Raw genomic sequence first — 26,397 nt, 5'->3', positions numbered from 1 at the left:
ATGGCAAACAGCATGTTAAGTTTGCCAATGATCTTTGAAGATGCTCTGCATATATTAGTAAAAACAAAAGAGTTTTGCTATATATACATGATTTTATAATGAAACTTAATAAGCAAATTTTATTACATTATAATTGTAATTCTTCAATTAAAATATTTTATTGTACGATTCTCATTATTATTATAATGAATTCTAATATTTTTATGACAAAAAATAATTACATTATAATTATTTTATCATTTGTCATCTTTAAAATTTATATGTATTATTACACACTGAAAAAGAAAAGTACTTACGTACTATAACGACTACCTAGATATTTTGCCAAAACTGGTGACCATTGTATTTTATACAGGTTAGAATCAGTAAAGATAATTTCAGCCTAGCTTAACGTTTTTGCGATGGCACACCTTTGTTTAAGACGCTTGTGCAGGACGGAAGGGAATCGAAGGCAGTCACCGTACAGGACGGAGGTTTTGCATCACTAAGTATAATTTTATAAAAAAAATCAGAAAAAATAAAGTTTCGCTTCTAGCATCGTAATTTTTTGTATCATTTTAGATTATTACTTGAGCTCTTATATATGTCAAAACTAGCACTCAATAACGTTTTTTTCTTTATTTTGCATGACGATACACTTAAAAAATTGCTTATCTTGTAAAATAATTTTCGGAAGCGCTATTCAAATTATTCCAAATTTTTAATTGATAAAATCCATCAATAAAGTTTTAAATTAATAAAACAACACAATAAAGACTATTTACAGTAAGAAGTAACAAAATTTAAAATGAAGACTGTGTGGTAAATCTCGAAGCAGAGAAGTATCACTTTCTAATTCTTTAGAAAATGAATCATCACTCTCATCTGCGTTAATAAATCGTTTATTGACCATATGAGGGTTTTCTTCCTCTGATAAATAGCGCCTTTCCGCCATAATAGACTGGAGGTGAGGCTTTCCGAAATAAAAAGAGAAGAAACGGAAATATATCTGAAGGGCAATGCAAAACATAACAGTACTCCACATACTAACCCCTAAAAGACTATATATAGTAAAGGCTTATGGTATTTTGCCCCAAAATTCTGGTTGTTTAAATTTTCACGTAACAAAATTGTACATGACAGAAAATGTATAATATCAACAACAGTCAATAAAGTGTTTGTTTCAAATTAGGTTTCTTATCAACTATCAACAGCAACAGACTAAGATGAAAAGGTAAAACAACTGTTTTCAGAACTGTTTCACTGATGACAAATTTTCTTAAATGCTTTTGAAAGAATGAATTTTCATCCTTGCAAATTCTATGTTCATGTTACAACACATACACCATGAATCAATAATGGATTTATGAAATATTTTTTGGAAATAACTATGCACTGACTTTTGCAAAATATAAACCTGTGATAAAATATTGAAGTCAAATGTGTTAAAAGTTTATATTTTTATAATTATTAATGTTAAATATAGACCGGATGGGAACCAATTATGGCAAACTGTTTTAATAAAGTAGGTTTCTTTGGTTGCAATATAATTGAGAAGTATGATATTGATGAAAATGACTAGAAAACATCAAAAAATGAAAAGAATTTTTATTTAGCTTCTTTTATTGGTTTTGTAAATACAGAAAAGTATGTTAAGTTGTGATGGAATACGTAGGCAAAAAATATATTGAAAATCTGGTTGAAACTGAAGGAAAACAAAAGGAATAAAAAAACTTGTGCCACTTATTAAGATGCAGTAAATTATTTAGAAGCATTACATAGAAAGTCCAGAAAATGCTCCTGAAGAAATGTTTTAAGACTGGGCATAGTAACATGGACTTTGAGATAACCCAAAACTATCACTTGCAGTTACTAAAAAGAAAAGGAAACAGTTGGTAGATTTTTTTTTTTTCAACAATATTAATGAAGACTTTTTAAGGAATACCTAAAATTTTTAATGGAAGATCTGGATAGGAAGCAGTGTAAAAAAATCTATAAAATATATATACATTTTTTTCAATTTTACATAATTACAAAAACTAAGAACACTTGCCAATTATCTGCACCACTGGCTTCAAAATTCAGTAACAGTTTTTGATGCATTTTCAAGCATGTAGAAAATAACAACTGACCCACATATATGCATACAACATACGGATTTGCACACTGATTCAAATATCACTTTGCTTATTAGTATCCATCAGCCATAAACATCTAAATATCAGTCATATAGACTTTTTTATTGTTACTTTCAAAAGGAAGACTTCATAAAGTTAGCAAAACAAAATTTCTTTGCCAATCTGCCAAGTCAGCAATGAGTTGCAGATTTTTCATGAGGGTATGGATAATGTTTTAAAAATGTAATATTAAGCTATTTTGTGAAAAAGTTAGTAGCTTCTTATTTGATCACTTTGGAAAATTCTTTTGCAGGTCCTATTGTGCTTCTCGAATAATGTATCTCATGATCAGATTAAAATGGTCAAGTAGCTAAATTAAAAATCAGATTTTCCTGATTTACAGTCTACTGAAATAAAAACGATACATTCGATATATAGGAAAGAAGGATTTAACTTCTTTTTTATAATACTGGAAAAACTGGACAAGAATAAATAAAACATTAAATGTGCACAGATAATAATAAACAGAAATGACAAATTCATGAATTTGCAACATGGAAGCAAAGTGACAAATGGAAATAATACTGTGGGATCGGAATGCTCTACTACGAGATAAAGTCTAGAGGAATGAATTTTTTACTTATTTACAACCTTCATATTCAAATTTACCAATATAAATTTATAAAATATGCTTACATACCTTTAAAGGATGTGTATCACTATTTTTCACACTTTTCCCTCCTCACCCTGAGATGCACTGTCCATTTCACTTTCTATGTGCTGTTCATTCGAAGACTGCTCCAGCTTTTTGTTTTCTTTCTCTGAAACACTTGCACCATCTTTAATACTAATGAAATAAATTTTAAACTTATTATACAAATAGTCTGCTTTCTGACGTACAGATTCACTTTTCATAAATTTACGGCATTTTTTCAAGGTAAAAAACACTGCTTGATTCTTTTTTAAGACTCCCATGTTAAGTGACATGTTGTCAAGCTCATTCATGGCATCCAAGCATGCATTTACATCCATATTCGAGAAATGTAAACTGTGCTTTATTTTATTGTCTATTTCTGACAACTTTATGCCAAGATCATTCTCAACTTTCAACTTTTCTAATTTTTCCTTTTTTTTCATTTCATATTTTATCCTTTTTTTTTCTTCTTTTTCCTCTAATTTCTTCTCAAGTTTCTTTTTTAATTTTTCATCATCTTCGGGTGCCTTGTTTTTCTTTTCATGATCATCACCTATTTCAGATTTTTGCTTTTTAGCTGATTTATCAACACTATTTTCCTGCGTTTTCTCCTTTATTTCTTTATCACTTGAAGATTCCTCATGCTTTGATTTTACTTTCCCGCTCCTTTCTTCTTTATGCTGAGAACTTTTATCCTTGTTATTTTTATTTTTTGTAGACTTGCTTTCTTTTTCCTCCACACTTTTACTTTTCATATCACTGTTTTTGCTTTTTGAAGCTTTTCCCTCTACCTTTGTTTTAAGTGCCTTTTCTTCTATTTTTTCTTTTGGAGGCTTTTCGTCAGAAATATCTTTCTTCTCTTTAGTCTTTTTCCCCATAGCTTCATTGCATTTTTCATTTGAGAGTTTGACTAATGATACAGAAACGTTATTACATTCTACTGTACGAGACACATCATCGTCTTCATTCTTCTTAGACTTTTTCTGTGCTTTTTTCTCTTCAATGTCTTCATCAGGTTTAGATCGTGAACTTATTTTTTTATCATTTTTAACAGCTTCCTTTGAATTTTCCTTCTTTTTCTTTTCCAATTTTTCCGTATGTTTTGACAGAGGCTCATCATCAGAGTCACTCTCTAATTCTTCTTTTTCAGATTTCTGAGCATCTTTATTTTCAGAGTCACTTTCTGGTGGTGATGCAATGGCATCCAATTTATCCTCTTTACCAGCAGATTCTTCTTTTTTCACTTCTGAACCTTCTTCTTCAGCATTTTCATCCGATCCCTCACTGTCGGAGCTAAACTTCTTTCTTTTGATCATTCGACCACTACGACTTCTTTCAGGTTCAACACTTTTGGCAGTTCGCTTACGCTTCTGGGCAGTTTTAACTTTCGGCTTCTTCTCTTCCTTTTTTTTCTGAGCATCTTTTTTCTTATCTTCCTCTTTCACTTCTTCTTGTGTTTCTTCTTCACTTTCTTCACTACCACTAGCTTCTTGCTTTTCACTTGCTGCAGTAGGACCACTGACTGTAGGATTATTCTCTATCTCCCATAAACCTTCATTAAAGAACCGTCTTTTTTGAGACTTACCGTATTTTTCTTTAAACTTTTCATATGGAAATATATCTTTTGCTTGAACAATACCTGTTTCATACGTTCCAAAAAAAAACACTGGATATTTATTAGGGGGAATTTTCTGCCCAGGCTTTGGCGATTCAATGCGAGCTGGCCAAGGCGGGTATCCACGCACTTTACCAAAAATCAAGTCACCGGGTCTATAATGAGCCATTTTAAGAAACGATTACAGTCAAACAGTACAGATAATACAAGGCAGAATGTAATCAGATGCGTAGTGGTTGCAATGTCAGTTAGAGACAGATTTCACAAATAAAATCACGCTGGAATTCAAAAACAGCGAACGACTCGATTGGTAACGGCCAGACAGACAAAGTAGACAGTAGTGTCTTGTTTTGCACCCGCTAAGTCTTTCTACCGGATGGGAGTAAACCAGGATTTTTACTGACCGTCAAAATTGCAGTTTTTTCTATTTTTGAATAACATTTTTCGTTATATTGGCAATCCTTTACTGCAGAAGGTGAATTAAGATGATTTATTGAGCATTTAATAGACATGCCTTTTCCCCCCGTGAAGACTTTTATATATTTTTTTAATTGTATGTTGTAATGGCAACAAGGTAATTTAATGAGTGAGTGGTGTTTATTATTATGCGTTAGTAAATTTAGTTCTGAATATAAACGTATTATTTACGTATTTCGCGAATTTTAGAAAACGTGTCATCAAGACATATGTTGTAATATTCAAACATAGTAATATTTTAAAGTATCCTGGAACCTCGAACGATATATTGATGAAACTTGTTGCGCCAGTGGGTGAGTAGATGATTTTAGGTAGTTCTGCCGAAGTCGAAATCCTCATAGTATGGCCACGCTGTATTATCATTCATATGGTTTTCCCAATCTATATCATGAATACAGTTTCTATGAAAGAACCATTCGTCAGTAAATCTCTTTTGCCGGCTTTAGTGTAGAATTGGGTGCCCCTTCGATTGGCGACATTTTTTTTTTTACTTTTGGCGATGAAACCTCACTTCTGGTTACCACGATAGTTTTAACTTTGTTTAAGCTTCACGATTTTATTTAAATGAAAATAGATTGATGTGTACATGGACATATTTAAGGCAGTGCGCAATGCCTAGTTTGTGCAATTCTAGGATTTTTTTTAAGTAAAAACAGATCGATGTGTACATGGACACAGATCTTGTGCAATTCTTTGACTTCTTATTTTGATTTTGTGTAGTGGCCATCTTGAAATTGTGACTTCTTTGCGTCAAAAAAGAATCGCCAATAAACAAGGGGCACCCAATTGTAAACTTTTACCCTCTTGCCTTTGGTAGATAGCCTTGTCGTATTTTGCTATAACGATATAAACAAATGACGCATATTGAAACCATGTGTTGATCATGTTTATTAGGATGATTGATTTATAGTAAACTTCAGTATGCAATTTTGTTACCAACTAGCCAGATAGGAATTTGATTGAAATATGAAATGCATTTCGAATTTATATTACTTTCTTGCTGATACGATTGTTTGAACTAATTTTTAACTAGTTTTAACATATTATCTAAATTTGTAAACTGTACTTGAATATATGGGGAAAGTGCAGAATCGCCCACTGCTTTGCGCGTTTTTTAGAATTGCACATACTCGGTACCCATGTACACATCGACCTATTTTCACTTTAAAAAAAAATCCCAGAATTGCACAAAAATGGCATTGTGCACTCCCTTGACTATCCATGTACACATCGACCAATTTTCACTTAAAAAGTCAAAGAAAATTGACAAAAATCCAATTCTTACTCTTTTAAAAAGTGCCAAACAAATAAGTGGGCGATTCTGAACTTTAGCTAAATATATTCTTGTATCTTTAAATTTTCATTTCTGTTTCTTATAATATCTGGGTAAAGTGTAAAATCTCTCACTTATATGGTGCATAATGATGTATACATGGACAAAGTCAATGCCAATTCTCTGATGTTTTTCAAGTGAAAATAGATCGATGTGTACATGGATACTGAGTTTGTGCAATTATTTGACTTGTTATTTTCAAGTTAGCGATTTTGAGAAGCTCATGAAGCAGTGGGTGATTCTGCATTTTCCCCGAATATCTTTGCTGGATGAAGGGTTGGCCGGAGGTATAAATCTTATTAGGGCTTCTAATGTTTATTTATATAATTTAGAGTAGCTCAGATTTGTTTTTGAGCACTTGGGTGTTAAATATTAGCAAAATGACTTTCGCATAACACTACGGATCATCTTTTGTAAAATCCGCTCTTGTTTAATCCTAGTGTACGATATAGGATTTGGTGACATTATGATAAGCACTTAATCTGGTATTTATTATGAGTAGTAAACAAGTCATTTTGATGTTGCCGACAATTTTTTAAATTGTGCCAAGACCGGATCATATACTAAGATTTTTCCCGTGCTCGTTTTGAAAACATTTTTGATAGAAAAAGTGGTTGATCTTTGGATTATGGTAACTTGGCGATTTTTTGGCAAAAATTTGGCTACTACTCTGCTACAGCAACCCCCTATTTTTTTTTCGCCGAAGTAAAGACATGTTTTTTTCTTTTTATTTACTCAACACTTTTTCCAACAATTTGCTAGCCGAATTACACTTATGCTAGAAATTTTATGGAACAAAACTGCTTAATCATGACAAATATTAACTGCAAAATTGGGAAAACGTGCAGAATCGCAAACTCCTTGCCGCGTTTTTCAAAATCGCACATACACAGTAATCATGTACACGTTGACTTATTTTTACTTAAAAAAATATCCCAGAATTGCACAAAAATGGCATTGCGCACACTCTTGACTTTATCCATCTACACTGCTATTTTCTCATAAATCACAAAAATTTGCACGAAAATGCAGGAAAATTTTGTGAATCTTTAAACTCGGTAAAAAGCACATATATGAAATCACCTGATTGCGAAAAAGTATATACCCTATCCAAGGATGAACATTTCTACACATAATATAAATAAAATATCCAAAAAGTTTTTACCTCTAAATTATCTATTATAAACGTCACCAACGAATTCATAACAAAACATTAAAAATGGTTACAAATACTTAGTATCAAATATTTAAATTATTTCCATGCACGTTTACTTCCACTCAAACGTATATCAAATTGCTACAAACATATAATTCACAAAATAACTATCATTTAATTAAAATATAATTAAAGCATGTACACGTCGACTTATTTTTACTTAAAAAAACATCCCAGAATTTCACAAAAATGGCATTGCGCACACTCTTCACTATATCCATGTACACTGCTTTTTTCTCATAAATTAGAAAAATTTCACGAAAATGCATGAAAATTTTGTGAATCTTTATAAATTCGGTAAAAAGGACATATATGAAATTACCTGATCGCGAAAAAGTATATACCCTTTCCAAGGATGGACATTTGCACGTATAAAATAAATAAAATATCCAAAAACTTTTACCTCTAAATTATCTATTATAAACGTCACCAACGAATTTATAACAAAACATTAAAAATGATTACAAATACTTAAACTCTTTCCATACACATTTACTTCTACTCAAACGTATTTCAAAATTCTTCAAACACACATAAACGTAATAAAAATTTCGGATTTACTTTATATACGGCCATGGGATCCAAATATTAAACAACACTGTTTCACAGAACATAGAATGAAACTACTCCTATAAAGTACAGCAGATATTTTTACAATATACCCCCTTTTGCGATTAAAGAGCAGTGATTGGTCCATTAATGTCACATGACATATCTCATGATCTCTCATTTCCCTCACACAAAATAATGCGTAATCGGAACTGAAAACTTCTCACATTATTGCCAAAGTCCTAGGTAGTAACCTTTATCGCCTCCAAAATGTCGCCAAACTACCTGTTACTATATTCCAAAGATCAGCCATTTTTTCATTTTCAGTAACTTCTCTGTCACTTTCTTCACTATCGGTAGTGGTATTTTCTGGATCTAGAACCATACTAGATTTCTCCATTCATTAATTGAGTGATGATTGAGAAGCATTGTCATCACAATGAAAAACTTTTTTTATATCATCTTCATTTATTACCACTTCTTCCCATTTCTTTACTAAATCTGCTAATTGGAAAATTTCAGCTTTGTTTTGCGGTATCCGAAATCCTTTAAAATTCATGGCTATCATCATCAAATTTAGCTATCGTTCACTATTCATATTTGGCTATGCATCATGAGCTTGGCGACTAATGACAAGTTGTTCCGTTAAATTTTATCTTGCTTCTATTGTGCACTGAGACAATTAAGCCTGAATTGTATCAGTTTAGTTATTTATTATACTTATGTCTATTTCTTGCACATACTTATCAGAGTTCTGAAGAAATAAATTCCCATACATACTTATTGAGGGGCGGTGCTAGATATCATACTGCCTGATGCTAGATATTTTACTGCCTGATGCAGTCTCTGTGGGTCTAAAATTCTTGACCGGTGCGGCCATACAAGCTCTGGCGCTGCTTCTGGGTTTATGTGAATAATAAATCAGTTTTTCTTAATTCAAATAGCATTAAATGTATTCTTTGGGTCTATGAGTATCAATCATCAACAAAATCTATTTTTAGCATATGGAAAGAAATTTTTCCAAGTCAACATTTTTACATTACTCAAGCTGTCGTGTGTTGATGAAAATGCGGTGATGAAAAGAAAGTATAATAAATAATGATTCACCAGGCTAGCGTCAGATCAACAATGTATCTATGTGGAATGTTTCAGTTTGAGATGTGTGCCAAGCAGATATGCAGCAACAGAGCAAAATTGCTGATCGTGCAAAATTATGCTGAAATAATTGTTTCTTCAGTAATAAGGTATTTTATTTAGTGTCAAAGTGAAATTAAGAATCGGGACTCTACAGATGTTTTATTATGCGCGGAAGAAGGGGGAATCAATTGTGCATGCGTAAAGCCTATGAGAAAAATGTTGGTGGTTTTGAGGTCCGGATTTTAGATCATTCCGGATATTGGACGTCCGGACTTCGGACTTTATTGTAGTTTGAAATCACTTAATGCACTGGAGTCATGGCTTTTGGACTAGAAAATATAAATAAATATCAAAAAGTAAGATGCCTTACTTTCACTTGGAAAATTAATACTAATGAAAGTGGCCAAATCTTAATGTGTGATATCTAATTCTCTGAACCAAGCACATCTCTTACCTTGAAGTTATCCTAGATCATCTTACATGGTTGCTTAACCCGTGGGGATCGATGTAGAGAACTCTGCAAAGCTACTGTCTAGGATCTGTACCTAGGAAGTCTCGGCCACAGGGGTATAAAATTTATGAAGCTAGTGGTTCTGGAGGTCCCTGAAAGGTCATTTATTGGCCTGCCCTGTAGTCTGGCGTATATCCATGTACACTGCTTTTTTCTCATAAATTAGAAAAATTTCTCGAAAATGCATGAAAATTTTGTGAATCTTTAAATTTGGTAAAAAGGACATATATGAAATTACCTGATCGCGAAAAAGTATATACCCTTTCCAAGGATGGACATTTGCACGTATAAAATAAATAAAATATCCAAAAACTTTTACCTCTAAATTATCTATTATAAACATCACCAACGTATTTATAACAAAACATTAAAAATTATCACAAATACTTAAATTCTTTCCATGCACATTTACATCTACTGAAACGTATTCCAAAATACTACAAACATATAACTCTCAAAATCACGATCATTAAATTAAAATATAATTAAATTAAAAATCACTACTTAAAATATAAATAAGCACATACATTAAATTAATAAAAATTATCTTACAATCCTAATTACTTTAAACTAAATCAGTGCTAATAACAATTTTCCAATAATACCATATTAATTTATTTACTCCTTACATTTAGAACAATGCATAAAAATAATATCCTCAAATAATTAAAAATACTAACTTGCCTAATCTTCTACAGAATCTTGAGTGCATGGTGGATCACAAAATGTCCATTTTCACCAGGTTTCTTGCACCGTCATTCAAACTATCTGTAATATCCTTCCTTTCACACAATCTCATTTCATTCCCACATATTGGACATTCATACTTACCCGCAATTAAGCAATTATTTTCAATTACACATAAACGTAATAAAAATTTCGGATTTACTTTATATACGGCCATGGGATCCAAATAATTAACAACACTGTTTCACAGAACATAGAATGAAATTACTGCTATAAAGTACAGCAGATATTTTTACAAATATACCCCCTTTTCCGATTAAAGAACAGTGATTCGTCCAATTTCACATGACATATCTCATGATCTCTCATTTCCCTCACAAAATAATGCATAATTGGAACTGAGTACTTCTCACATTATTCCCAGTTCTAGGTAGTAACCTTTATCGCCTCCAAAATGTCGCCAAACTATCTGTTATCATATTCCAAAGATCAGCCGAAAAAGTAATGTATTCGAAACGTTATGAAAGTTTAATTGTGTAAATATTCGGATGCTTTCAGCAAACAGTTTATATTTAATAAAATGTGACATTTAATGTCTTGTTCTATATTATGTAGCTAAATTGCATTTTTCATTGCTGTGTCATTGATTCAGTTAATTTTTTCGGGTAAGAATATGCTGTTTTGTTCTATATCTCCATAAGAACTGCTTTAAGAAGAGCTTTCGAAGCAATGTCACGTTTGCTTATTCTTTTCTCCAATTCACTCCATATATGTTCAATAAATTTAAATCGGGAGAATATGAAGGGGATTTGATAACTTCAGAACATTTGTATAATAAGTGCAACCGAACTTAAAAGACCAGTACATTTAAGAACTGGAAGCACTTCCGCAGAGAACCCGGTAAATGTAAACATCGCCAACTTTGGCGATAATAGTTCAAACCTGGTAACCCATCGGATAAATTCTATTCGCTTGTTCGAAGTATGCAACCATTCCTCTTGCGTTTATTTTGTTGAATTATCACTGTCGTTGTTTGCATTTGCAGATTTATATTATTCTTCTCTTATTTATTATTATTTTTTCTGAATTTATTAGCAACGAATAGATAGAAATATTTTCGTAGATAGATGGCGGTTCTCGGTTCAGGATGAAAGGAGGGGTGAATGCTAATTTGTAACATGGCTGTTCACGTTGTGTTCTTAATTATTAACAGCTCTAAGAACCATGAGGTTTCCAACGTCTAAAATAATTTGTTTTCGTAGACCGAAAAAATGTGCATGTGCATTTTAAATAATTAAGTATAGCTTTTATTTTTATTATTGGTTATTGTCATCTAAAATTATGAGAACAAATCAATTTTTATGGTGTAAAATTTTAACAAGATAATATATTGTTAATGCTTTTCTGACAATAAGCTTTCAGCGGATGGCAGGTGTGACATAAATAGATGATTAAATTGAAATAAAAAAATATTATTGATTATCTAAGATGACAGAATAGTTTGATGCATCACCATGGTCATCAAAATTAGCAAACCACTGCTGGTGTAAGGAATATATTGTATTCTGTGTTAACTGGAATTTAAGACAAATTTGTTTCGTATATCACGTTTAATCGGTTAATTTCAGTATATTAATACTAATTTATATTTTTTAATGAATTTTTATTTCCGTTATAAATGCTTATATATTGTCTTATGCTTAATAATATATCCTTTTCTGTGCTAACTTGAATTTAATACAAATTTATTTTCGTATATCACATTTATCCGGTTAGTTTTACATCTACATGCTTATTATCTGTGAATTTTTACTACCATATGCTTAATATATTGTTTTATCTGCTAACTTGAATTTACATGCACTAAAAATCACGTTTACGGCTCGGCTCATCGTCGATGAACCGCGAGCTTGCCGAGTAAAAATGCAACGGCGTCAACAGGTTCTTTCCCGAAGCGCCAACGGGTTCTCTGCGGATGAAAACCCTAGGAACTTTATCCTGATAGAACTTGATAGTATTTTGCATTTCTCGTTTTCTTGCAGATGCTTTCAAGTTTTTATTTAGAATAATTATATATTTAATCTGATCATTATTTTTTTCTATAAAAGCTGAATTTTTCATTTTAGAGACAGCGAAACATCCCCAAGCCATAATGCCTCAAGTCCCCATGTTGAAAAGTATGCAATAGGTTTTCACATTCAGTTCTTCATTATTAATTTGTCCGCTAGACCACACATTAATTTGTCCACTAGACCCAAATATATTAAATTTTGATTCATGTGTAAATATAGTATTATTCTAATGTAAATCTTTGTTGACCATAGATTTAGTGAACACCAGGCTTATTTTCATCGTTTTTTGTTGAAAAAGAATTTCCTTCATGCTGTGTATCCATATGTCGTAATGACTTTTCTAATAGTTTTAGGGTTAAATATTATTGCACACCATTCTTCTTAATCCACTGCAAGTTTTACAGCAGTAATTTTTGGATTTTGTTAATTTTTTCATGTGATAAATCTCCGATTCTTTGTTAGTTTGGAATGCAATCTAAACTTCCATGCAGTTTCTGTCATTTTAATGCATCCAAGATATTGAACACTCTACATCAAGGATTTTTTTTTTTTTTTTTGATATTTTGAACAATCTTGCCATTTTTATAATCATGAATAATTACGTTTTTGAAATGCCATTAATGTTTAGCATCTTACTATGTCCACTTGAAATATATTACTATATTTTTTTACTAAACATGCGGTAATTTCCTAATGTAGGTCAAAATTCTTATGATACGTTTTCAGTTAAAGCAAAATATGATGAAATATCATCTGCCAAAAGAAAAAGTTTTTTTATTTCTTTTCAGCAAAGAATTGCATGCCAAAATTTGAGCAAACAAGCATATTCTGCTGCATAAGTATGGGGTACCAATAAATCATTGTAGCTTATATAGCCAGTCTTCTTCAGATGATCATATGCAATACAAAGTCCCAGATCTGGACTCGTCAGAACTTTGGGATTCTTCCGGATATTAGATCAACAGTTTAAATCTAGCAGGATCGCATGTAGAAATAATAAAATTAAAAGAATGAAATTGTGATTTATGAAATATATCAAATTTTACAAAAAAAATATTACTTTATTAAACATTTCTTTCAAGTTGTTTAAGTTCGTTTTTTGTGCTAATACTTTCTCTTTAATTCTATAGACAGACATATTTTTTTTCTTATTCAGTTACAAAGTTCCATTGTTGAAGTCCTGTAATTGCTGTGTCTAGAATTCCGACTAACTTGTCAATCAAAATTTTTTCTTTTCTGTCACTCTGTAGTGGTATTTTCTGGATTTAGAATCGTACTACAGATTTTGCCATCCGGTAATTGATTGATGATTGAGAAGCAGTGTCATCATAGTGAAAAACTTCTTTTTTGTCCTCTTCATTTATTACCGCTTCACATTTCATTACAAAATCCTCTAATTGGAAAGTTTCACCTTTGGTTTGTGATATCCAAAAAGCTTCAGATTCGTGGCTATCATCATAAAATTTAGCTATCATTCAATATACATATTTGGCTATGCATTATGAGGTTGGCGACTAAGGAGAAGTTGTTCCGCTGAATTTTATCTTGCTTCTATCGTGCACTGAGACAAGTAAGCCTGAATTGTATTAGTTTATTTATTAAACTTTTGCCTATTTCTTGCACATGCTTAACGCTTATCTGAGTTCTGAAAGAATTAATTTCCACATATACTTGTTGAGAGCTGATGTCTGATGCAGTCGCTGTGGTTCTTTAATTCTGCTACCAAGCGCTTCTCTTTGTCTTCCCTATATTCTGCTGCCCGGTGCAGCCATATGAACTTTGGTACTAGTTTTGGATTTATGTGAATAACAAATCCTTTATTCTTAATTCAAATAGCACTAAATGTAATCTTTTGGCCTATGAGTGTCATTAACAAAATGTACTTTTAGCATATGGAAAGAAATTTTGTTAAACTTTTCCTGTCAACATTTCTTAACGCATTTAACGTAAATCTGTAATCATCGCCAAGTGTAATATCATCATAAAAAATTACGATGCTATTTCTCAATTGCTAATATATAAAAAAAATTTGTTTTGGTATCGCTCCATGAGTCATTACTCAAGTTCTCATGTGTTGATAAACATGCGGTGATGAAAGCAAATTGTAATAAATAATGATTCGCCAGGTTGGCATCAGGGTTATAAAATATTACAGTACAAAGTCCGAAACCCAGACGTCCATTATTCGGAATGATCTAAAATCTGGACCTCAAAACCACCAAGAACGTTTTTCTCGTAGGCTTTATGCATGCGCATTTATTCCCCCCCTCTGCACCTAATAAAACATCTGTAGAGTTGTCAATTCTTAATTTCAGTTGGACACCAAATAAAATACCTTGTTATTGAAGAAACAATCATTTTAACATAAATTTGTATAATCTCTAATTTGGACCAGCTACTGTGTATCTGCTTGGCACACATCTCAAAGTGAAACATTCCATATAGATACATCATTGATCTGACACCCACCTGGTGAGTCGTTATTTATTATACTTCCCTTTCATCACTACATGTTTATCAAAACATGATAACTTTAGTAATGACTCGTGCAACAATGCCGAAAAAATGTTTTTACGTTAGTAATTGAATAATAAAGGAGTATGGTAACCTTTTATGTTTACGCTTAGCGATAATTACAGATTGAAGCTAATTGTGCTAAAAAATGTTGACGAGGAAACATTTACCAAAAGTTTCTTTCCATATGCTAAAAATAGATTTTGTTGATGATACTCATGGAACCAAAGATTTCATTTAGGGCTATTTGAATTAAGAATAACTCATTTATTATTCACATAAGAACCAGGGCTCATATGACGGCACTGAGTCGCAGAATTTATGACCCACAGAGTCCTAAATTCTGCGACTCAGTGCGACATTAGGAGGTAAGATATCCAGCACCAGCCCTCAATAAGGCTTAAGTATATGTGGGAATTTATTTATTCAGAACTCTGATAAACATGTACAAGAAATAGACATTAAGTATAATAAATAACTGAACTGATACAATTCAGGCTTAATTGTCTCTGCGTGATAGAAGCAAGATAAAATTTAATGGAATAACTTGTTGTTAGTCGCCACGCTCATGATGCATAGCCAAATATGTATAGTGAAGGATAGCTAAATTTGATGATGATAGCCACAAATTTGAAGGTTTTCGGATATCAAAAACTAAAGGTGAAATTTTCCGTTTAACGGATTTTGTAAATAAATGTGGAGAAGTGCTTATAAATGAAGATGATATAAAAGAAGTTTTTCATTGTGATGACAATGCTTCTCGATCATCAATCAATCTGTAGTATAGTTCTAGATCCAAAAAATACCACTATCAATAGTGAAGAAAGTGACTGAGAATTTACTGAAAACGAGAAAATTTCGATCAATGAGTCAGTCGGAATTCTCGAAACAGCAGTTACAGGACTTCAACAATGTAACTGAACAAGAGATTGTGTCTGTCTGCTGAATTAAAGCGAAAGTATTAGCTCAAAAAACGAAGCAACTTAAACAACTTACATTGAAAGAAATGTTTAATAAGGTAATCAAATAAAATATTAAGCTTTTTTTTTTTTTTTTTTTTTTAAATTTTGATACCGTTTAGCAGGGCTGTGGAGCCTGTAGGGAAAATGATGGACTCTGACTCCTGGAAATTTAAAGACTCTGATTCCCTCATATATATGTAATAATAAATGCACTAGGAAAAGCCGAAGCAATATCGATGCTTACTTAGATCCATATTGAAGAAGAATTTTGATTGCATAGTATGCTAATGATGTTAACTTGGTAATATCTAAACATTTTGGCAGTCGGGGCAGTTTTAATTCCATTTTTATTTGCAATTGGTATTCATGGCAACAATCACTTGGCACTCTAGTTGTGTCTTTCCACAGAAGATTTACATTTTTGATATTTTTGAGATAGAAAGCAAGCCAGCGAAATTACATCTTAGCATAGTAGAGAGTCAAAGCTGAAGTGCGTAGTTATGCAAGATGGAACCACACGAAGAGAAAAGGTTTGGTTTGCAATGTGGTGATTGGTCAAGAGGCATCTGCATTAACGGTTATGTAAGATCGCATGATTAATTTGAATGACACAGTTTAGACTTAAGCATTATTTTTAAGACAGATAGATGAAATTCCCAAATGAAATAGAAAATAAGAGGTTATAGTGAATTAAATTTAGAAGTTTGCTTTCATATTTTTTTATCTTGTGTATATATATATATATATATATAATATAAACATCTACACATGGGTTACAGCTTATTTTTTTTAATATAAAAGAAGTAATAGATGCTACAGGGGAAAAATTGATGGTATAGCAAATTATATATATTGATTAGCATTTATTATGAAATGGAAAAACTGGCTATCCACCACCTGGCAAAGCACCTGGTAGCCACTCAAACCCCAGGATGATTGATATTAATTTGGTATTTATTGCTTATTAATTTAAATTAACATTTTCAATTTCTAACATTTTCTATTCCCAAACACCTGAGCAAAAGAATTCACAATAAATTACAGATATTCATAATTTTTCAATAAATTTATTCAATTCTTTTTATTTTTTTATAGTTTTAAAAAATGAAGCTCTTGGACATTGGGGACCTTCCAGTAGAATTAACATCCAATCCTTCAGCATATATTGCAGTTACTGGCTTAGACGTTGAAAATAATGCTATTCACAGAACAATATGGGAATCTTTTAATGCAAGCCGGCAAGATCGAGTATCATTATTTTTAAAACTTTTACCCATTGGCCATGAATTTCCTAAAGCTAAACCAAAGGTGAAAATTTTGTATATATTATTAATTTTTTTCAAAGTTAATATAACATAATGCATATTTTATAAATTATATATTGCTGATGTACGATTATCTCAATTATAGCAAAAGCAATTTTTTTAAAGAAATAATAATAAATAAGAAATAAATAATTTTATTAAGGCTTATAAAAATATTTTTCCTTTAAAACTTATTTTTTCCCTGCAGTTGAGGTATACAGTTGCTGAATAAAATAGTAGAACTATCAATAGCATTATTGTAACTTTAGAAAGCATTAAAATTCTAATTTATTTTATGCTAAATTTATATGAAATATTGATGTGAAATTATTTGGAAAATATTTTCAAGTAATTATTGATTATAAAAAAGTGTTTGAGTCAAATTGCATTTTAAAAGTAAAAACAGATTTATTTGTTGAAAATTTAATGAAAAACAAAAAATTTTTTTTTCTATAGGTAAAAATTTTTTTGTTGATGATACTCATGTTACTCATGTATACTCATGTTTGTTGATGATACTCAAGTTAATATTAACACAATAATTAACATTTTAACACCGTTGTTTACTCATGTATGGAGTATTTACAATTAATATTTGTTCACATTTATTAATTTATTCAGATTAACTAGCTAAGTTGATTGCAAGTTTCTGTATTAGTTACAAGAGAAAATTTTAAAATTTTAGCACTATGTGAGTAGTATATTTTATTGTATTTATTTATTGCAAGAAGTAAATAAATGTTTCTTATCTGGCATAGTTAAGCAGCTGAACTTTAACAGTTAACAGTCAAATTATATTTACGGATGCCCCTTGGCGATAATTGATGATTTTGGGGGGTACATGGATACCGAGTTTATGCAATTCTTCGGTAATGGTTTTCCCTTTTCAAGATAATCTATTGAGACAATCCCATGGCTGTGCTACAAAAGTATTGCTGTCACTTTCCCAGCAGAAGGAGCCATTTTTGGAGCCAATTCTTTTATTGCAATCCACTGTTTTGGCTGTAATGATGAATCCAGGTTTCATCTACAGTGATTAATAGTTGAAAAAACTCCGATTTATTGCACTAACAGACTGGTGCAAATGTTCATTCGGAAATGTTTTTGGACCAAAGTTAGCAAACGTGGCACCTAATGTGCAGCCAGGTTGCATATATCTAAATCTTAGTTCAGTATGTGGCAAACACATTCTTTGGACATGCTAATAGTGTCACTTATCTCTCTAACCTTGATTCAATGGTCATTAACACCATTTGTTGGATTTTAGTGATGTTTTCTTCAGTGGTCACAGTTTTTAGTTGTCTTGAATGTTATTGTCATGCTAGTTAGTACGCTCATGTTTACATTTAGCTGTGAAAAATTTCACAGTAGTAAATAATGGTGCAGAATTCCCATACACTGTGTTCAACTTTTTTTTTTTTTTTTAAAGCTTCTAAAGTTTTTTTAATTCATTTAAAGTTCATTTGAAAATTTTGAAGCCCTCCTTGATACAATGCCAAATCAAGTAAAAGAATAAAATTAGGCCTTTTCACTTTTTTATCATAACTGATTATGGAACCAGTTTTCTTGTGTTTGTAGTGTGTATTACACAATACAGTCAAAACTCTTTAATCCTGATTCTTCAGGACTTCGATTCTGGATTATCGATTTTTCCGGATTATAGATCATAAGTTCATCAGTTTAAATCTGGTAAGATGGCATGCAGAAATTATAAAATTAAAAATATGAAACCGTAATTTATGAAATAAAGAACAGTTATGATCTAAAGGGTATCAAAATTTACAAAAAAAAAAAAAAAAAAAAAAAAGAGAGAGAGAGAGCTTGATATTTATTTGTTTACTTTATTAAACATTTTTTTTCAATGTAAGTTGTTTAAGTTGCTTCGTTTTATGTGATAATACTTTCTCTTTAATTCTATAAACAGACATAATTTCTTGTTCAGTTACAGAGTTCCGCTGTTCAAGTCCTATAATTGCTGTGTTGAGAACACCGACTAATTTGTCAATTGAAATTTTTTCGTTTTCAAAAACCTCTGTGTCACTTTCTTCAGTATCGGAAGCGAATTATAATGACAAGGAATTTGATTTAAATCATATCAAAGACGGAGTACATCGAGTTGAAATATTTCATTTAGTAAGGAATTTTAAGCCAAATAAAATAAAAACGTCTGCCTTGAAGATAAGGATAGTGCTGACAGATCAACTTCCAGTTCATTGCATGACACGACATCCCCCCCCCCCACGCAGAGCAGCGTGAATTTGATAAACAGATTTCGGAATAATTAAAGAAACAAAGGATATGCCTTTATCCATTTTTTGCAGCAATTCCACTTTTTTTTTGATGGACATGCTTTCGCTTTGTAAATAGATCCTTTGGCAGCTCCAGGATCGGAAATTCAATTTGCCATAATCGAAAGTTCAAGCTTACTTTTATAAAGTTTCTCTAACAGTCTGCAAAAAATAATAAGCCGGATCCAATATAAAGACTAAGGAACAATGAAATCTGCAACATTAACTGAATTAGATAATTTTAGCTTAGCTTATACCGTCCGTTATACATTAAACACGCATGCATAAACATATTATGTGCATGCGTAAAGGCCTATCTGCATGCGTGAACGCAAGCGCAGAAAGTTTGTAGCTTTGAGGTCCGGATTATAGATCATTCCAGATTATGGGTGTCCGGATTAACGACGTTTGACTGTATTACTTACCTTTGCTGTTTGATTCTGGGTACAAAAACCCTCCCCTCCAATTTTTAATGTAAATACAAACCTTTCTTCTGTAGAAAATTCTTTATAAGATAACTATATTTTTTCCCCTGATAAAGTAGCTTTTTTCAGCATAAAGTAATGTAGGGTTCTTTTAAATCAGAGCATGAGAGCTCGAATGTAGCATTTTTAAATATGCTTTTATTTAACAATTAGAAATAAAAATAATAAAGATAAACTAGGTAAAGATTAAATGTTGAATGATTCATGTAATGATGCACAATCACAGACAGTCCTTTCACACAGAGTTCCTCCGGCGTTGATAGAATACATTAGTCCCCAGCTAGTTTTAAATAGTATGATCATCTAAAGTCATAACAGCTAAAGGCGAAACATCAAAAGAAGAATCAAAACTCCAAAATAAGACCTAAGAAGACCGTCTGTCTTCTTCAACTCTTGAGGGCATGTGAGCCGTCTGCTCGCATCTCCACTTACATCCACGTCTGGACACTATCTTACGCTGTCTGGAATGATTCTTGCTGCGCTCTGCGGTGATGACGTCATTGCTTGCAATTCTAATTCAGCATCGGGCGTTGATGATTCCTACAGTAATTACCAAGTTCTTTAAATATTTTTTCTTTATTTTTCCTTTTTCAGCACCATATTGACATATTTTGGCTTATTTCTTTTCCCACACCTTTTGGGTTGATGGGAGATGTTAATGGAGAGAGATCAAAAACAACTAGCTAACTTTCTATAATTTCATGACAAAATCCTCAGAAAAAAACCACTGTGATGGAAGAATATTGTATACATTATTATTATTATTATTTTGTCAAGAATATTTCAATGATTTTCTTAACTTTGTAGCATCCATTGATTTTAATTTTGGATTGAGATTATAGCAGGATATAGCATATGATGAGTATAATTATTCCAATCAGCCATAATGTTTCGATTTATGATGACACTTTTCTTTCTGGCATAAGAAAAAGCTTCATAGCCATTTCAGCTTCAAGTCACATTTTAATTTCATGAAATGGTTATTTGAATACAATCTTTCGTTGTGAAGAACATCTCGAAGAAACATGATAGTTACCTGTTCATCTCTCAGCAGATCCCAAGTTGTGAAATTTATTGCAGTAAGAATGAATCTGATGAAAACACATGGTTGCTTAACTGATAGTTATAAAGATAATTATAGTTTGGACAAAAACCAAACCAGACTGGTAACACTTGGCTCTGAGGAAATGCATCAAAACAAAAGAAGCTCCACATCATATGATTTTAATGGATAAATATTGTTTGTTGTCACCTACCATGTACTCTTACAGTTGGTTACTAAATCATGAAATTGCAGTTTTCGTGATTTTGGAATATGTTCAGGTGGAATATTATTCTAACATGTAGTAATTTTTGAGTATTTCCAGACATTAAACATATCAGTATAAATTCAAGATATTGTTTTACAGTTCTCTGGCACATACTGCATTTTCTGAAATATTTAAAGATTAGTACGATTAAAAGATTCTTTGTTTTAAGCCATGTTGTCATCTGTGTTTCTATTTCATCTTATTATGTATGTGTTTTAAGCCTTTCTGTGTTGTTATTATAAGGTGGGCAGATTGTCTGAATTTTTTTTACCAAGTATTAATACTGTGCATTTGTAACAGTATAAAACAAAGAATATTTCATGAATGTAAATTAAATTCTTTTCATTTCAGCGCACATCATATGACTGGTATGTGCCAAAAGGAATTTTAAAAACAAATTGGTTGGCAAAACATTTGACTGAAATTCCTGCTGTTGCTGTTCAGTTTGTTGATTTGGATTGGGATAGCCCTGCATGGTCAGAGAAACGTTTGGAATGTGCGAATAAACTTGAAGTTTTAAGGTTTGTATGGCAATATATGTTAATAATGCTAGTGAAATAATTGGAATGTACGAATAAACTTGAAGTTTTAAGGTTTATATGAAAATATATGTTAATAATGCTAGTAAAATAAAATAGTACTTTTATATTAGTGTCACCACCTTGGTAAGGGTCACCAAAATTTCGGAATGATCCAGATAGTGATAACCATGCCCTTGACAGTTCTTCAAATAATCATGCATATGATGCTTTTTCAATTTTAGCAACAAACATCCCCACTTTCATATGCATTCTTTTTCTTATAATCAAAGTTCCGGTAGTTTTAAAAGATAAAGCCTGATGTATTTTGTCTTAAATGAAGTTTTAAGATGTGCACTTAAGGCTTTCGTTTATGGATGCCACTTTTGGGTTGCTGCAGATAAAACGGTGATAGCTTGGCTCGAGGATTTTAACATTTTTATTTAATGCTAGAAAACGATATGTATTTCAATACACGTTCACTGATACACAGTCACATTGATTACAGTTCGCACAATAAGCATTTTTATAGGTAGCAAGTCCACGTAGGTAAAAATTCATGAAAGTCATATCACAGCTACGAAGACATCACAAAGCGAAAAAGAGGTGAGCGCATGCTTAACCGACGGCAGCCAGGAACAGAGTAACCATTCCGAATTTTCCTCTGGTGGAGAAGAGGGAGAAAGCTGGTAACTTTCTCTCTTGGGCCAGTGAACAAATAATAATAATGAGTTCTGCAGCATATTCCCTCCCCCCCCCACCCCTGATTACCAAAGGTTCGATGAAAAAAATCAGTTCACAAATATCTGGTGTTGAAGCGCACACGTCTTCCCAATCGTGTGACGACTGGTGGAGCACTGGGAAGAAGCTTAAGGTCGATCGAAGGAGGAGCATCTGGAGAAACAGTTGGGTCCAGGGAAGCAGGAGGATCGCTTGTCACAGGACCCTGAGTGTTTGAAACTTCGAAGAAGCAGGCTTCAGTCAGTCTATTCCCAGAACGGTTTCCTTGTTGTGCACGAGTAATTTAAATGACGAATTTGTCTCGGGGAAGCAGAATTTGATTTTGATGTTAATGCATAAGTTAGAGGTCGGTGATCAGTAAATATAGTGAAGTGTTGACCTTCGAGACTATGCCTGAAATATTTTATAGCTGCATAAATAGCTAATAACTGTCATATGTGCTGTATTTTTGTTTGGTGGGGGGCAGTTTACGTGAGAAAAATCCTAGCGGCTGGTAGTTATTAGAGTGTCGAACATTTAAGACAGCTCCGATGGAATGTCAGAAGCATCGACCATAATACTCAGCTTTTGGTTAGGAGAGAGTTGCAGCATTAATGAGGTCGTGTTTACATTTTTCAAATGCCTGATTGAGTTCGTCTTTCCAAGGAACGGGACGTTTATCATTTTTACGTGAATCTTTTAAGAGTTCATTCAGTGAAGCTTGGGTCTCAGCTGCCTTTGATAAGAAGCAGCGATAGAAGTGTATCGTGGCTAAGAAACATCTGAGCTCGACAATAGTGGTAGGTTTTGGGAAGTCGGCAGTTGCTTTTGTTTTTTCAGGCAGGGGTTTTACACCTGAGGCAGTAATGAGGCAACCTAAAAAGGAAACAGTTTTCCGAGTACGCATTTGTTAGGGTTTAAGAAGAAACCGTGTTTTTTCAAACGATCAAACACTTGACGAAGATGACGGTTGTGCCGTTCTTCCCTAGTTGATGCAGTAAGGATGTCATCAAAATAAGGATGCAAAAATCCAATCCAAATAAAACCTCATGTATAAAACATTGTAAAGTTTGGCCTGAATTATGTAACTTAAACGGCATAAAATTCAAAAAGACCAAAAGGGGTAGTGACGGCCGTTTTTGGAATGCCTGTAGGGTTAACAGGGATTTGATGATAGGCACGGGCTAATTCAAGCATTGAGAATATATTCTTTCCTGAAAACATTTGAGTGCAATCCTGAATATGGGGTATGGGATAATGATCCGGAATGGTAACAGCGTTTAAGCGATGATAATCCTCGCATGGTCGCCATTTGCCTTACGAACCATATGCAGGGGGCTTGCCCAAGGACTTTTTGAAGGCTGAATGATGCCTTTTGATAGGAGAAAGTCAAACTCTTGATGTGCAGCTTGAAGTAATTCTGAAGATAATAGTCTAGGTTTGAAAAAATAGGGGTCCTTTAGTTTCAGTGTGATGGAAAATTGTTGACATTGGTGCCCGCTCAAAAGTTTGAGAAGGATTTGTCAAGCTGGGGTAATCAGCAAGAACTTTGTCAAATTTTGAGTTACCCATCAAAATGTGAATGCTAGTACTGAGCGGGTTCACATTGGGAAGTCTATCACAAGAATATAGTTTTGTCCATCAGTTAAACGATTGTTTTTAACATCTATAAGTAAATTGAACTTCGTGAGAAAGTCAACACCTATGATGGGTTGATTGACGTCCAGGACAAAAGGGCAAGTAAATGAGCGACGTAAGTTTAAACTGATGGTCAAAAGTTTGGTGCCATACATTGCTATTTTGGTGCCGTTAGCAGCAAAGAGTATTAAGTCAGTTGAGCTTTTGGCAGGCTTTTGGTTTTGGGTAATTCTTGGGAATGACAGATAAATCGTCTCTGGTGTCAATTAAAAAGGTGAGTTTTTATGTTGGATCGGCCAAAAGAATTCGATTAATGTGGCAGTCGCAATGTTGGCCGACAAGTGATCTCCGATCTAGTTTTCCATGCATAGGAACCAAAATTAGTATGGTAGAAACAAATGTTGTTGCACGGTATTTTATACTGTCGATTACGTCCATTGGATCTATTACGCCTTCTCATTCACAGGAACGCTCACGGCTGTTTTTGGTGGCTAGCGAAAGTTCATTTACTTGTTTCGTCAGCTCTGCAACTTGCTGTTCAGTGGGAGAACTAGATGCCGTAGCAGCACTATTTATGTTAGGGAGAGTTGTGAGATATGTAATTTTATCAGCCACGACTGCGAGTTTTGGGTTATCGTCACTTAAGGCAGCAAGAATACTCTGTATTTTGCGGGGGACGGGATATTCATAGAGATTTCAACAAAGGTTCTCCAACGGTCTCTCCAGCGAGGTTTCGCATATGGCAAAGTAATTGTGAAGGGCGTTGATCGCCAAGTTCTTGCCCTTGAAGAAGTATACGGATCCTTAACTCCTCACTTTCAGAATGCAGTTCAATTAAGCGTGTTTTTAGTGCATCGTATTTGCCAGTCACTGGTGGGTGCAAAACGATATCACAAACGCTATTGAGAATATCGGATTCGATTGCAGATATCACATGATTGAATTTCATGGAGTCAACAGTGATTCCGGCGATATCAAACTGGGCCTCCAGTTGTGCAAACCACAAAGTGGGATTGACCTTCCAAAATGGGATAGGCTTGACAGAAACACGTGAGATAGTAAGATCATCTGTGATGGTTTGTTGTGGAGCCATGATTCACAAAAACATATATATATATATATATATATTGCCAGCGTGAGATAAATATACGAAAATCAGTCACTAAATAAGTTCACATACGATACTAGTGCAAAATAAATAAAGTCAATGAAAGTATTAACCCTTTCAGGATGGGCGTCCCATCCACGCATCAGTAAAGATCGCATTCAGAGGGCGGGTGATGCGTATATGCATTTTAAGGTGGAACATTTTTCTGAAGGCCACTAGTTGGCATCCTGTGTCCATTACTTTTGAAATGAACACAGTTTTAGGTTCCTGATCTTGAGTTTGATATATTCTGCTTGACTTCGGTATTTTACTCATCAGCTTTTCGAGGGGGGCGGAGGGTAAGCGTAAACAGAGGTGGGCTCTTTCAATCGCTGCATGCTAATGAAAACATTCTCATATATGATTTATATCCAATTCCTTTTTTTATTCTATTTTTTCCCTCTACTATGTACGGTGTTTTAGGGTTACTATGTGGAGTTTTTTTATGTTTTGCATTGCCTTCAGATATATTTCCGTTCCTTCTTTTTTTATTTAGGAAAGCCTCACCTCCAGTCTATTATGGCGGGAAGGCGCTATTTATCAGAGGAAGGATACCCTAGTATGGTTAGTGAACCATTTACTAACGCAAATGAGAGTACTGATTCATTTTCTAATGTCATACTTCTCTGTGCTTCGAGATTTACCACACTTGTTTTCATTTTAAATTTTGTTACTTCTTACTGTAAATAGTCTTTATTGTGTTCTTTTTATTAATTTTAAACTTTATTGATGGATTTTATCAATTAAAACTTTGGAATAATTTGAATAGTGCTTCCGAAAATTATTTTAGAAGATAAGCAATTTTTTAAGTATATTTTCATGTAAAATAAAGAAAAAAAATTTTATTTTTCCGATTTTTGTTGTAAAATTAGGCTTAGCGATGCAAACCTTTGTCCTGTACGGTGACTGCATTCGATTCTCTTCCGTCCCGCACGAGTGTCTTAAACAAAGGTACGCCATCGCGAAAAGGTTAAAGAGAGAAAAACACTTTTTGTAGGTATGCTAACTGAATATAAGCATAAATTTTAAAGTACAACTAACTAAGAATTTGCGTGGCTTCCCTCCGACTTATACGAGAAATATTTGCTCAGTCATCAGCATATCCAGCATAACAGAATTCACTT

At 32.9% G+C, this 26,397-nt stretch overlaps 2 protein-coding genes across 4 annotated transcripts in view; one reads left to right on the top strand and one right to left on the bottom strand.

Annotated features, from left to right (window-relative positions):
• Positions 1-4,745, bottom strand: part of LOC118189721 (uncharacterized) — a 60,743-nt gene extending 55,998 nt beyond the window's left edge. The window contains exon 1 of the mRNA XM_035360380.2: positions 2,797-4,745. Within this exon, the coding sequence (XP_035216271.1) occupies positions 2,823-4,574 (1,752 nt within the window). The 5' untranslated portion in view covers positions 4,575-4,745 and the 3' untranslated portion in view covers positions 2,797-2,822. The remainder of the gene's footprint in view (positions 1-2,796) is intronic.
• Positions 4,746-4,974: 229 nt separating this feature from the next.
• The window catches only part of gry (trafficking protein particle complex subunit 11 gry), a 122,278-nt gene continuing 100,855 nt past the window's right edge, over positions 4,975-26,397 (top strand). The window contains exons 1-3 of one of the 3 annotated variants that reach the window (XM_085823758.1): positions 4,975-5,175; positions 16,959-17,171; positions 21,602-21,771. In XM_085823758.1, coding sequence (XP_085679884.1) covers positions 16,968-17,171; positions 21,602-21,771 — 374 coding nt within the window. In that variant the 5' untranslated portion in view covers positions 4,975-5,175; positions 16,959-16,967. Of the gene's footprint in view, positions 5,176-5,282; positions 5,301-16,958; positions 17,172-21,601; positions 21,772-26,397 lie in introns of those variants that run through there. The other 2 variants (XM_085823756.1, XM_085823757.1) reach the window with 2 other exon arrangements.

Source organism: Stegodyphus dumicola, chromosome 9, assembly GCF_044657685.1.
Source record: "Stegodyphus dumicola isolate Sdum_Otavi_A_Nest chromosome 9, ASM4465768v1".
In the NCBI taxonomy this organism is placed as follows: domain Eukaryota; kingdom Metazoa; phylum Arthropoda; class Arachnida; order Araneae; family Eresidae; genus Stegodyphus; species Stegodyphus dumicola.
Note: the sequence above shows the minus strand (reverse complement) of the source record. Positions and strands in the feature narration are given on the sequence as shown.